A 13,333-nucleotide genomic window follows, 5' to 3' on the forward strand; every position below is an offset into this window, starting at 1 on the left:
ATAAATTTAGACCAAGGCATTTTAAAATTACATATGGAGCTTAATATTTAATAAATTGTAATATGTATGCTCAATATGTCCCTGTACAATGAGTGAAGAGGAAGTACTTTAACCGGCATGTAATGTCAATATTCTTAGATATGCACATCACATATGAATGGATTAGGCATGCTAGTTTAAACGTGGTAAGAAAAATAACCCACAGGGAAGAGGAAAGAGGGATCCCAAGAAAGTTGGGAATCCTCTATCTACTTAGGAATTAGGGTCTTTCATAATGTAAGTGAACCCCAAATAAGATTGGACATGCATGTGATGATAACTTCTGCTGGCCAACTTCTCCCCACCCCCTGACCAACAAAATAAAGAGGTCTGCCCTTCTCCATACAGGCATGGGCCTTGTGAGATGGACCGCAATGTGCCACATCTCACTGGCCTGGTTGGCTTTGGTAAGAAAGGAAGATATGAGAGCAGGGAGATCACAAGGTCAGGGTATTCATCTTCCCACTCCATCCCTGCTTCTTCAGATTCTGCTCTTGCTGCAGTTCTCCCTGAGTACATATCCAAGGCCTCTTCCAGCCCAGGTTGGAGGTCACCAGGTTCCAGGAACACTGTCCCTCCCTGTGCCCTCCTGGTAACATCTTTTCTTTATATGTGCATATACATGGAGTGGCCAGATTACTATGATCTCTATGATCTCTGAATGCATAATCTGGCCACTCGGTGTATATATTTTTTATTGATTTCAGAGAGGAAGGGAGTCATTTATTGGCCGCCTCCTGCACATCCCCTACTGGGGATTAAGCCTGCAACCTGGGCATGTGCTCTTGACTGGAATCGAACCCAGGACCCTTCAGTCCACAGGTCAATGCTCAATCCACTGAGCCTAACTGGCTAGGGCAAGTTAAGCCTTTTTCAGTGTGCCAGTCTGTTTGCTCCTGGGATCTGTGAGTCGGTAGCTAAGGTGGGAGAATACTTTATATTTTGAGGTCCAAGACTACATCACACATTTTGCTCATACCATCAAAGTGACATCAGAATGGCACTGGTAAAGGTTATGTGCATAAATACTTGCAAAATAATATTACGTGGCACCATCTTCAAATTCTTCCAGCAAACTCAACATTCCATTTTCTTGCTAAACTATTACGACTCTGTGGATCTCATTAAAATGGCATCGCCAAGAGAGGAAGCCAGAGCAATGTCGGGGCCCGGGGGGGGGGGCGGGTTTGCCCCTGTGGAGCGGCATCCACCTAGCATGGGGAGTTCAGAGGCACCCACCTAGCACAGGGGAGCCCAGGGGCACCCACCTGGCACAGGGGAGCTCAGGGGCACCCACCTGGGACAGGGGGGTCCAGCAAATGCAGAGCAGAGGTGCCCCCCATGTGGGCAAGAAGCTTTGGCCTCTTTGTTTGCCTTGGACTGACTTAAACATTTCTTTACAGGACATTTCAGTCAGCTGCAGAAAGGGGTCATTCAAACACTATTTTAAAAGTTGATTCATCTTAAAGTCTCTCGCTGTTTCCATGGCACATTTCCTCAGAGCCACCGTGCCAACCCTTCTGAAAACTTCATCACAGAGACCTAGTTGAGCGGACACTCCAAGCACTCAAATTTTACTACAATTTTTTTTTTAAGTTAGAAGAGATCTAAGAATGGGCCAAATAATCAAGAGAAGGGCAGAAAATCCTGATCGGTTTTCACTTCATGGAGTCATGACATCTTCCAAAAAAAACCCAAAAAACCTTCCTAACAATGACCATATACGAATGAACACATTGGTCTTATATGCTGTGTCTACCTCACCCAGACTGAGAAGCATCCCATAGCCGCATCCAAGTAGTCACCATGACAACAAAGGAAGCAGTACCAGATCATCACTGGGGGGAGTCCCCATTGTTTCCTGTAATCTCCCTTTAAGTTTGTAAATACTCAGAACGTATTTAAGAACAAAATGAATCCAAAAAGTTGACCTTTTGAAAATAAGGTCAAACCAGAAAATCTGAAAAGTACATTCAAATATACTCATGATATTCATTTGTAAATGTTGGTGATGTTAGTTCAGATCTTTGCAAGTACCTAAGACCTTTCCATGTATTTACTCCCCATCATGTGGAGCTTACCATGTAAAACAGGCTGTGCTTAATTAGCATTCTGTGAAGTGGCCGGGACTTAAAGGGCCCACGGTACCAGTCAATGACAGATTAGATAGATTGCCCACACACCTGGCACGCTGGGCTGAGAGACGTTTAACCTAATGAGATTGAGAAGGAGAGCTGGGGGAAGCTGTTCATGGCTTCTTCCTTGTGCTTTTCTGTCAGTGTCTTTCCCACAGCAGGCCAGCCCACGTGAGATCTTCACTGAGCGCCTGCTGAAGAGAGGTGGGCCCTACCCTCTCGCACACATGTGGTTGCAGATCCGATGTCCACACAGAAAGGCTTTCTAAGAGCCCCGCACATCCTAGTTTGGAGATTATGACTGCTCATTTTAGACCAGGACTAACATTTTTAATAAACCAGTATTCCCGCTGAATCAGAAGAAAAGGCAGAGAATCAGACAAGACTATTAGACATGCATAAAAAAAGAAGTGACCTAAAGCAGCCCTGGCCAGTGTGGCTCAGTGGGTTGTAGTGTCATCCCGTACACCACAAGGTGGCCAGTTTGATTCCTGGTCAGGGTACATATCCAGGTTGTGTTCCTTGCCATGGTACATGCAGAAGGCAACCAATAAATGTTTCTGCCTCCTCTCTGTCTCTCTCTCTCTCTCTGTCTCTCTCTCTCTCTCTCTCTCTCTCTCTTTCTTCTTCTTCCTTCCTCTCTCTAAAAGAATCAATAAAAATTTTTTTTTGAAAAGAAAAAGTCAGCTAAAGTCTCACACAGGAGAGAAGACAGGAAATCTTTAAGAAATAAGGCCCGCCGAAACCGGTCTGGGTAGTGGATAGAGTGTCGGTCTGCAGACTGGATAGTCCCGGGTTCGATTCTGGTCAAGGGCACGTACCTTGGTTGCGGGCATATCCCCAGTAGGGGGTGTGCAAGAGGCAGCTGATTGATGATTCTCTCTCATCGATGTTTCTAACTCTCTGTCCCTCTCTCTTCCTCTCTGTAAAAAATCAATAAAATATATTTTTATAAAAAGAAGAAATAAGGCTCAAGATTTCAACGGGCATCATAGTTGAGGAGTGAAGAAGCTCAGAGCTCAGAGCAAAGCACTGAGGCTTCCGGAAAGGCCGCCATCACCCTTCCCTGACTACTATGCTGTTCCAAACTGGGACTCGTGTGGAGAAAAGGACACTAACACCTTGTCCTCCCCATATCTTAACTAACAGAGGAATACATAATGCATTTTAGAGAGCTCCATGCAAGATGATTTTCAAAAACAGTGAGGATTTTGATGTCTACAGAGATACACATAAGTCAAAGTTCCTCAATCTTGCACTTCTGACTCTGGGGCCAGGCAAGTCTTTGCTGGTATGTGCTCTGTGCTGTAGGACATTGAGCAGCGTCTCAGGTCTCTGCCTACCATATATCCGCACCTCCTGCCAACGGTGACAATGAGCACTGCCTCCGGACATGCGCAGTGTCTCCTGGTAGAGAACTACAGCCTGGATCACTCAGAAAATGGATGCTAAGGGACACAATGTCTAGCCATGCTATGAAGAGGAACTATTGCTGTGCCTCTTGTGTCCTTACAGAATTCAGTTGAGATGAACACTAGCTTATAAATCAAAATCCTCTCTGAACACGCACTGCATTATCTCAGAATCTTCTGAAGCCAAGTACTGGATTGCACTCTTTGGATCCACTTTGCCGCTGAATCTTAGACTTTGTGGGAGCTTCTTGAATGGTAAGGAGTTCATCATGTAAATGAGTCAGTGATTTCCCAACGTGGCGATATCAGAATGACCTCCAAAGTTTTTTCAAAGTATTGCTCCCGGGTCCAGGCCTTGGAGATTCTCATTTAGTGGGAATCGGGTGAAACCCTGAAGCCAGTATGTTCTTTTCAAACATCGACTAATGATGAGTGAAGTTTTGAACCCCCTGGTGTCACTTAGGTAAAAACAGCCAGGCAGCCGGATCCATCCACTCGCAGGTATTGACTGGCTGCCTACCCTGTGCCCGGGCTTACACCAGGCAGTGGGGCTGTGATGGGAAAAGAATAATTGGCTCTCTGCCCTGAATAAGCTTATATGCCAGTAGGGACAGATAGACAAATGATGAACATATATATAGGGGTGGGCAAAAGTAGTTTACTAACGATAATAATAAATACATAATACCGTAAGAATGAACTCTGTTTTATGTACTCTCAACTGTAAACCCACTTTTGCCCCACTCAGTATAATACCAAGGAGAGATGCAAACAACATTAACACATAGTGTGACTGGCTCAGTGGTGTTTCAGTGGAGTCAGAAGCACTTTGGACAGAGCAGTAAGGGTTTTTTTTTTCCTATTTTTTCCTGCAATTTAGAGGACATTGACAATGATAACCCTGAACATGTTTCTCTCTGTCTTTTCTGCTCTCTTCTACTGTCTCTAAAAAATCAATGGAAAAATATCCTTGGGTGAGGATTAAATATATATATATATATATATATATATATATATATATATATATATATATGATTAAATAAGTAAATACGTTATTTATTTGTAACTTGCAAAATTCTTGCTTCTGCCAGGAGACAAAGAGTAAGGAAACAGAGGGTCAGAGTGAAGCCCAGGCCTGCTGCTGAACTTCCTAAGACGCCTGTGCTGGCAGCGCTGATGGATGACAACTGACTCCTATCAGCCCTGTCCAGCAGAGTGCCCTGTGTCCTCGGAATCACCAAAGAATACCCCACAGTCATCACCACTGAATTATGAAGTGAACGTAATGACTTCAAAGTCTTTGGAAATCCAATGTTCATGGAGAAAAAAAAAAAAACCTTGGAAACTTTCATATTGAAACCTTAACCGGGGTGGAGAGAGGCTCCCTGCAGGGGAAGCAGCTCAGGCCCTCTGATGGATTCCTCAGGGAGGGGTTAAGCAGAGCAAGGGAGCGATCTAATGAAAAGGCTGTGGTTCCGAGCACAGATGGTGGGGTGACTGCACCAAACAGGAAGTGAGGTCAGCGCCAGAGGAGCTCAGAAGTAGACAGGTCCCGGGGACGAGAAAGGCTTCATATTGACAGCTGGACTCCGCAGAGACCAAACCTGAGTCTAAGCCACCTGCTTTTTTACCACACCTCAGTGAGACACATGCATCACCCACCCAGAGATTCCTCCTTTTTTATTTATTGATTATGATATCATATAATTGTCCTCATTCCCCCATTCCCATCCCAAACCCCTCCCCATGCATATCCCTACCCCCCTGTGTCCATGGCCACTGGTTAGGCTTATATGCATGCACACAAGTCCTTTGGTTGATCTCTCCCCCTTAGTCCCACCCTCCCCTACCTTCCCTCTGAGTTTTTAGAATCTGATCGTTGCTTCTCTGTCTCTGGGTCTGTTTTTGTTAATCAGTTTATGTTGTTCATTATTTCCCCTAGATGCGTGAGATCATGTGATCCAAGAAATACCCTTGTAAGAACCGAAACTGAGACAAGCCATAATGGTTATGCTGAGAGGCAGATGAATCAGTCAGTAGCGAGTTCCTTTCTGGGCCAACAGTCCAAAGATTCCTCTCTGCCAGCGGCATCACGAAAGCCTCCTATTGTTTGTCTCTCGGAGGAGGGGGATGGAAATCAGTGTGCCCCTCCAGGGAGCTGCTTAGATAATAGCATCAGAAGCTTCTCCACGGGCCATTTGTTCTAAAACTGAGGCTCAACGCGGTAATTCCACTGAAGGAGTTGCCATACTTAATTGCAAGGGTTGTCATGAAATTGGACGTATATTGCATGATCTTGGCAGACAAGCAAGGTTTGTAATATTTTGTTGGTGGTTAATGGAAGAAAGCATTATGAAGGCTGTTAGGGAAGGCAGGTTAACATCATGTTCAACCCAGGCAAAGTTTTGGGAGGTCACCAGAAGCAGGAGAATGTTGCCCTAATCAGTGTGGCTCAGTGGATAGAACGTCAGCCTGCGGACTCAAGGGTCCCAGGCTTGATTCCCATCAAGAGCATGTACCTTGGTTGCGGGTACATCCCCAGTAGGGTGTGTGCAGGAGGCAGCTGATTGATGTTTCTCTCTCATCAATGTTTCTAACTCTCTATCCCTCTCCTTTCTTCTCTGTAAAAAAAATAATAATAAAAAAAAATAATAATAAAAAAATCAATTAAAAAAAAATAAAAAAGAAGCAGGAGAATGTTGTCAAAGTCATGATCACTGAAAATGGAGTGACTCATTATTCCACCCCCAGCACTTGTGTCGTGTGTGAGACTCTCTTGGAACCTTAGTGTCGGCCTCTCTCTGAAGTCCTGCATGTTCACTGACTAGTGTATATAATACTCATAACATTTACCATGTCTTCTCTTTTCAGACCCTATTACACAGCAACTGTCACATCTTCTTAAACACATGCATGAAAACCAAATAGACCAGTGACTTCCAAGTGGCAGTGATTTTGCTCCCCAGAGGATACTTGGCAATGTGTGGACACATTTTTTAAGTCTTTACTGTTGAAAATATTACATATGTTCCCTTTTTCCCCCATTGACCTCTCCCACACCCCCCCAAGACCTTCACCACCTTATTGTCTGTGTCTATGGGTTATGCATAGACGCATATGAGTTCATTGGTTGACCTCTCCCTCCCCCCTCCCCTGCCTTCCCTCTCAGGCTTATTTTTTTTAAATATGTTTTTATTGACTTTTTAGAGAAAGGGAGGAAGGGAGAGCGAAAAAAAATATCGATGTGAGAGAAACATTGATCGACTATTTCCCACAGCCCTGACCTTTCAGTGGTGGGGACAACACTCAACCAACTGAGCCACACCGGCCAGGGCTGTGTGGATTCATTTTTGGTTGTCATATCTGGGGAGGTGAGGGATACTATGCTACTGGCTTCCAGTGGTCTCTAGGGGCACAGGACAGCTTCATCACTGAGAATTATCTTGCCGAAAACATTCATTTAGCTGAGGCTGAGAAAACCTGAGGAAGACATAAACACACAGCACAGAATGTAATGGATCTTTTAAAATTTGGCTTTTGTCTACACCAATCCAACTAAAGAGCCCTTGGCCACGCAATTCAGCAACATGGTTGGTCACAGTAAGTCACTGAAGGTACAATATTTGATTGTTGGTTTATTATGGTGACAAAAGTGGGAGGCAGAGGATAATTTGGCTCATCTATTTCGGTTATCTCGGGAGTCAAACTGTGAAATCAGGGCACCAGAATAAAGCTCTCCGTTCTGTCACCTGTGCCAGCTTGAACTCGACTGCTCTGGGCTTAGATTTCTTCAGCCATGAAATAGAAAACATTTCTAACCCACCAGCTGGTTGTGGGGCTAAAACGGACACAGACTATGTCCAAATGCTTTGCAACTTGCATAAACAAAATACTATGGTCTGCAGTTCCTCCAGAGGTGCGTCTAGGAAATCACTGACTTGTGCCGTGGCCCTCACCCTCCAGCACCTCTGTAGTTGCTCCAGATGAATGAAGGCCAGCTAGTTAGTGTCCCAGCATCTCTCAGACACACTGGCCACTCTCCACACCTCCAACCCAGTGGCCATCCTAGTGTAGGCCGCCTTCTCCTCTCTCTCCCCGGCCTACATGCCAGCATGCACTCTGGCTCCTTCTCACCCTTGTCTCCATCCTGGAACCACAGCCATCTGTTCCAAATGTAAATACGATCAAGTCCCCGAAAGGCTGTCCAGGACGATACCCAGCTGGAAGGACGGAGGCCCCATAAACTCAATGTGGGAAAACTGTAGGAGGAAAAGGTCAGGAGGCAAGCATCAGTGCTAAGGCGCATTTTTTTTTATGATAAAGTAGAGCCATGCTCTACTTCGGAGTGTAGCTGATTATATAAATACAGGATGCTCTTATCTGCTTGAGTATTTGTGCTTCTCTCTTTGTGGCCATGATGACCATTTAAAAAGATGAGGGGAGAGTTCACAGCAACTCTTCAAATTTTCACGGCTTACTCATCTCTTCGGAAAATGGACCAAACAGCTGTCACCATAAGCATTCAACAAAGGTTTGGTGAATGAAGAAAATGTGCCCTCTGATTTCTTTTTTTTTAAGTTAAATTCTTTTATTTTTGTAATATATTTTTATTGATTTCAGAGAGGAAGGGAGAGAAACAGAGAGGGAGATAGAAACATCAATGATGAGAGAGAATCATTGATTGGCTGCCTCCTGCATGCCCCCTACTGGGGATGGAGCCTGCATCCCCAATGTGTGCCCTTGACCAAGATTGAACCCGGGACCCTTCAGTCCACAGGCCTATGATCTATCCACTGAGCCACACTGGCTAGGGCCATTGATTTCTTACATGCTGTCACATCTTGACAAATGAAAAAAAGCACTGAAGGAAGAACATACAAACTTACCTCCCAGATTATATTTTAGAGCAAAAAGAAGTACTAACGATGCACAGAGGGGAATTCTTTCCCAGGACGACGCAGACAAAAAACAAACAAACAAACAAAAAAGAATAAAACCTCCAAGATCCCAGGAGCAAAACCTTGTTGAGCAACTAAGTGGAATATTTGTGCTAAAATGCAACACCAGCTTTTGAAATAACCTAAACCAACATGGGAGCAGCATAGAAGAGTATAGTGTTAGAATAGACCTTAAACCCCACAGGGTTATGTTAATATGAAAAGCAATGGGTCACACTTAATAGAGAACATTCTCTTGACTTGGGAGAGACACTGAGCTGCAGAGTGCCGCTGCTTTATCATTCTAAAGGATATATTGTTACAAGGAAGTTCAGGGGACCCGGTGATTTTCTGTAGCCTCTGAGCCCACAGATTCCCTCTGCAATTTCCCTTTTTACAGTCTTAACTCAGAAAATCTGCATGTGGTGATCTGCACTAAAATGAAGAGCTATCTCGTCAGCAAACGTCGGAGCAGAAGAGGAGGCATCAGCGTCGGCATGGCTCTAAGTTAAAGCTTCTAGGAGTGATGCCTTGGGTTTATGTGCCCTACTGAGGCCATAATCATTCCTAGACTGAGCAGACCAATTCGACTTGTTTAAGCGAAGGAGTCGGTTCTCCCCTCTTCCCCCTTTCCTTATACATGGTACAGAGACCTTACAAATGAAAGGGCAGGGCGCCGGCTCCCAGCTCAACATCTGGAAAAGGTGGCAGGCGTGGTAAGCTGCTAATTGGGAGGACGGAGCACAGACTCTAGATCCTTCTGCGCAAAGAAACCTCTGCTGGAAACGTAACCCTTAGGCCACAGTAAGAGGCAAAAGACGAGGCCCCTATTGTCTCCCCAAAATGAACAAGCATTAGGAATTTGCTGGTGTCTCGCTTGCCATTTCAAGACAACTGGCAAACGACAGGAAGAACCAGCTTAGGCTCCTCAATGGCTCACCAGGGAAGGGACCTCAACAACTGTCTGGTTCAGACCCTCTTTTTTCCAGCCCAGCAAAGGGAGCGGCAGACACCCCCAAGGAGCCCAGGGGCCCCCCAATAGCCCCCAGGTCCCTGCTGGGACCTCTCCGGGACCTCTGTCCACGGCACTCCTGTCCAGTTTGACTCCTTTCTTGAAAAAATGTCTTTTTTATGTGGAGTGCATTTTGGAAGCCATGCATTTCAGACCCATAACTGTCTTTGTTTTATTATAGGTATTAATGATTCTTTTTATTTTTTATTGTGTAAAGTTTTACATATGAGTATTAACGATTCTTGTCTTAAGTCTCAGCATGCTTCTCTCCAATTCTGAAAGCTGGCATTCAGCATGGGCAACCAAGCTCAGCAACCACAATCACAATCACGTCAAGGAAAACTCAGTCAGGTGGCAGAGACAGAACCACTGCAGTGCCCCCCTCACAGCACATCCTACAACTGGAAAGCGACGTGCATGCACACCGCCCTCAGCTAGCCGGCCGCCTGCCGCTTCCTGGAGGCGCATCCAGAACCTTCAGCGCCCAGTCCTCAGAGCCCTTTGCTCTCTGCCTTCTTCTCTAACATAAACTCAGGCTAGAATCTGGATTGAGCGGAGCGGTCATCAACCTTGAAACCTTGGCCCCTTTCTTAAAGGAAACACCCCCCCCCCCTCCTGCTTGTTGGCTGCTGTGTCCTGCGCCACCCCAGTGCGTGGGACCCAGTAGGTCCCCAGTAAACATGTATGGGATATCCAAATTTCTGAGTCAACAGGGGGAACAGAGGCGCTAACAGCAGACCCCGCTCCTGGTGCACAGACCAGGGATGTGCCACAGTCCGTCCCGCTGGGATTCAGGGGTAAAGGCTCACCCTCTTTCTAAGGAGCGAAGCGGCTGCACCCCGAGGCACATTCCCCTGCGAGTCCTCTGGCTGCACGCGGGGATCGCCCAGGTCCCTGCCTTCCATCCGCTCCATCCTGTCCCTGCTCCCTGTCCCAGCAGCACGTCTGACTCCGGGCTGAGCGGGAACCCTGGGTCCGGCCGGAGCCCCGTTTTCCAGCCCGGGCTCCCAGGCCCCCAGGCCCAGAGGCGGTGGACAGGTTCAACTCTCGCACCTCGGGCTCCCGCGTGGGGGCCCCCCTTCTAAGGGGCAGTGGGCACTGGGCGGCACGACGGACGCAGCACCCTCCGCTCAACTCACCACACCACCCGGGACCTCTGGGGAGCCACGGCTTCCCCCCCAGACTAGGTGTCCCTCCCAGGCCGGCCAGGTGGCGCCTCCTGTCGCCCATCTGCGCCGGGACACTCACCGCGCCGGGACACTCACCGCGTAATGCAGCTGCGGCTTCTCGCGGAACGCAGGGTCCCCCATGTCGCTAGCGGGGAAGATCAGGGTCCCCGGCACAGCCTGGGGTTGGGACGCTGCTCGGAGGTCCCCTTATTTCACCGCCATCCCGGGCAGACCCTGGACTGAGCGCTGCTCCTGGCCCGGCCCGAGCGAGGTGCCAAGTGCCCAGGGCACCCGCGTCCCGCCTTGGAGCTGGGGACAGGGAGGAGTCCTGCGAGCAGGAGGAGGAGGAGCGCCAGGGGGGGGGGGAGAGGGAGGAGAAGTTGGAGGAGGAGGAGGAGTTGGAGGAGAGGAGGAGGGAGGGGGAGGACGGGGCGGGTAGCTGGGGGAGGAGGAGGGAGTAGCTGAGGCAGTGTCGATGGGCGGGCGCTTAGTCCTTTTGAGCCCACGGGCCACTGTTGCTGTCGCTGCTGCCACCAGCTGTTGGAGGCGACAGCGACCTAGCGCGCCCACGACAGGTGTCAGGGCAGCGGGCACTCCTACCTCCTGCCACCCCTCCCTGACTGAGCCCAAACCCCAGCGAGAGGGTTGCCAAGACTTTCACTAACTTGGGAACACGCTCCGGGAGGGCGGGGTTTCGCATTTGGAAAGCTCTCCTTTGGGAAAGGTTGGGTCAGGGCACCCTGGGAGGGGGCAGGGGGAAGGAGCCAGGAACGCTGCCCAGGGGGCGTGGGGGTGGGGACTGATCCACAGGGAGGCCTGGCTGGAGGGCTTGCAGGACCTGGGCAGGTCCCAGGAACACACTGGAAAGGGAGTCCTGGAAAGTGTGGGGAGCATGAGGTCTGGCATCTGTGCCAGGCCCGGTCCAAGGGGTGGTGTCCTCCCAGCGCTGCTTTCTGGGTCTTAGTTCTTAGGAGCAAATCAGAAAAGGACTCAGTCAGGATTTGGACACAGAAGAAACATAGACATTTGCAAATCAACCAAATTGTCAGCATACCCTGAGGTGCCCAGCACCGCCTAAAACTGGCCTCTGCTCTGCAGGCCCCTCATGGACGCTTGAACTTTCTTTTCTAAAATATATTTTTATTAATTTCAGAGAAGAAGGGAGAGGGGGAGAGAAACATCAATGATGAGAGGGCATCATGGATTGGCTGCCTCTTGGACACTCCCCGCTGGGGATGGAGCCTGTAATCCCAGCATGTGCCCTGATCAGGAATTCAACTGTGACCTCCTGGTTCATAGGTGGATGCTGAACCACTGAGCCACTGTGATTTCTGTGCCCCCTAGTCTAGACAAGGCAGAGTGTCGGCCGGAGTGGACAATCCAGACCCAGGGAAATCAGCCAATCGCAGTCAGGCAGGGTAACTAACAAGTGGAAGATGGATTCGTGAGTGGCTCGTGTCCATTGTTGATGTTCCCACTGTACTGAGCTCCCCGTGTGGCTCTCCGCCTGCCCTGTGGAGGTTGAGTGGGTGGGAAATAGGACATGGCCCCTGGAGCGCTGATCCTTTGGTTGGACCGACCAACCCTGGGATTGGGATATTTTATTTTATTTTATTTATATATTTTATTGATTTTTTTAATAGAGAGGAAGAGAGAGGGACAGAGTTAGAAACATTGATGAGAGAGAATCATCTATCAGCTGTCTCTTGCACACCCCCTACTGGGGATGTGCCCACAACCAAGGCACATGCCCTTGACGGAAATTGAACCTGGGACCTTTCAGTCTGCAAGTCGACGCTCTATCCACTGAGCCACACTGGTTTTGGCTGGATTAGAATATTTTAGATCAAGTGGCTGCATGATTGTCAAGAGCACTAGGAATGTGGAGCCAGGGGTGCAGGTGTCCTGAAGAACCCACTAGGCAACGCCATGTTGGTTCACCTGCTAAAAAACTAAGCTTATATTCACAGAAGCTGATCCTATTATGCCTTTCCTCTGACCCAACAATTTCACTCAGAGATAAGATAGAAAAAAATGGCCTAATGGCCTTCTGTGTGCAGGAATGTTCATAATATCTTCAGGCAGGGTCACAAAAAATGGAAACAATCTAAAGGAATGGGTACACAGCCCAGCTGGCATGGCTCAGTGGTTGAATGTCAACCTATAGACCAGTAGGTCATGGTTCAATTCCAAGTCAGGGCACATGCCTGGGTTGCAGGCTCCATTCCCAGTGTGGGGCTGGCAGGAGGCAGCCCATCAATGGTTCTCTCATCATTGATGTTTCTCTCTCTCTCTCCCTCTCCCTTCCTCTCTGAAATTTATCTATTTATCTTTAATAATAAAAGCAAGTAAAAGAATGATTTTCAACCTACAGATTCTAGTTAAAGGTTGAATTGGCCAGAATCTCTCCCTGCAGCTCAGGTGCCAGGTGGGACCCACACTGGACAGGTCACCCTTCCATCCCAGGGCCACTCACATCTCACCTGCACCCACAAAGACTGGGACAGTGTAGACAAGAGCGTTTACCTCATAGGCACGTCTTTGGAATGTGGGAGGAAACCGGAGTCCCCAGAGAAAAGCCACACAGATGTGGGGAGAACTGCAAACTGCACGCAGACAGTGGTCCCAG

General features: G+C 48.1%; 1 protein-coding gene across 1 annotated transcript in view; it reads right to left on the reverse strand.

Moving 5' to 3' along the window:
• Positions 1-11,049, reverse strand: part of ARHGAP6 (Rho GTPase activating protein 6) — a 275,716-nt gene extending 264,667 nt beyond the window's left edge. Inside the window, exon 1 of the mRNA XM_036420492.2 lies at positions 10,801-11,049. Coding sequence (XP_036276385.1) covers positions 10,801-10,845 — 45 coding nt within the window. The 5' untranslated portion in view covers positions 10,846-11,049. The remainder of the gene's footprint in view (positions 1-10,800) is intronic.
• Positions 11,050-13,333: the final 2,284 nt, after the last annotated feature.

The sequence above is a fragment of the Pipistrellus kuhlii genome, unplaced genomic scaffold (genome assembly GCF_014108245.1).
Source record: "Pipistrellus kuhlii isolate mPipKuh1 unplaced genomic scaffold, mPipKuh1.p scaffold_m20_p_69, whole genome shotgun sequence".
In the NCBI taxonomy this organism is placed as follows: Eukaryota; Metazoa; Chordata; class Mammalia; order Chiroptera; family Vespertilionidae; genus Pipistrellus; species Pipistrellus kuhlii.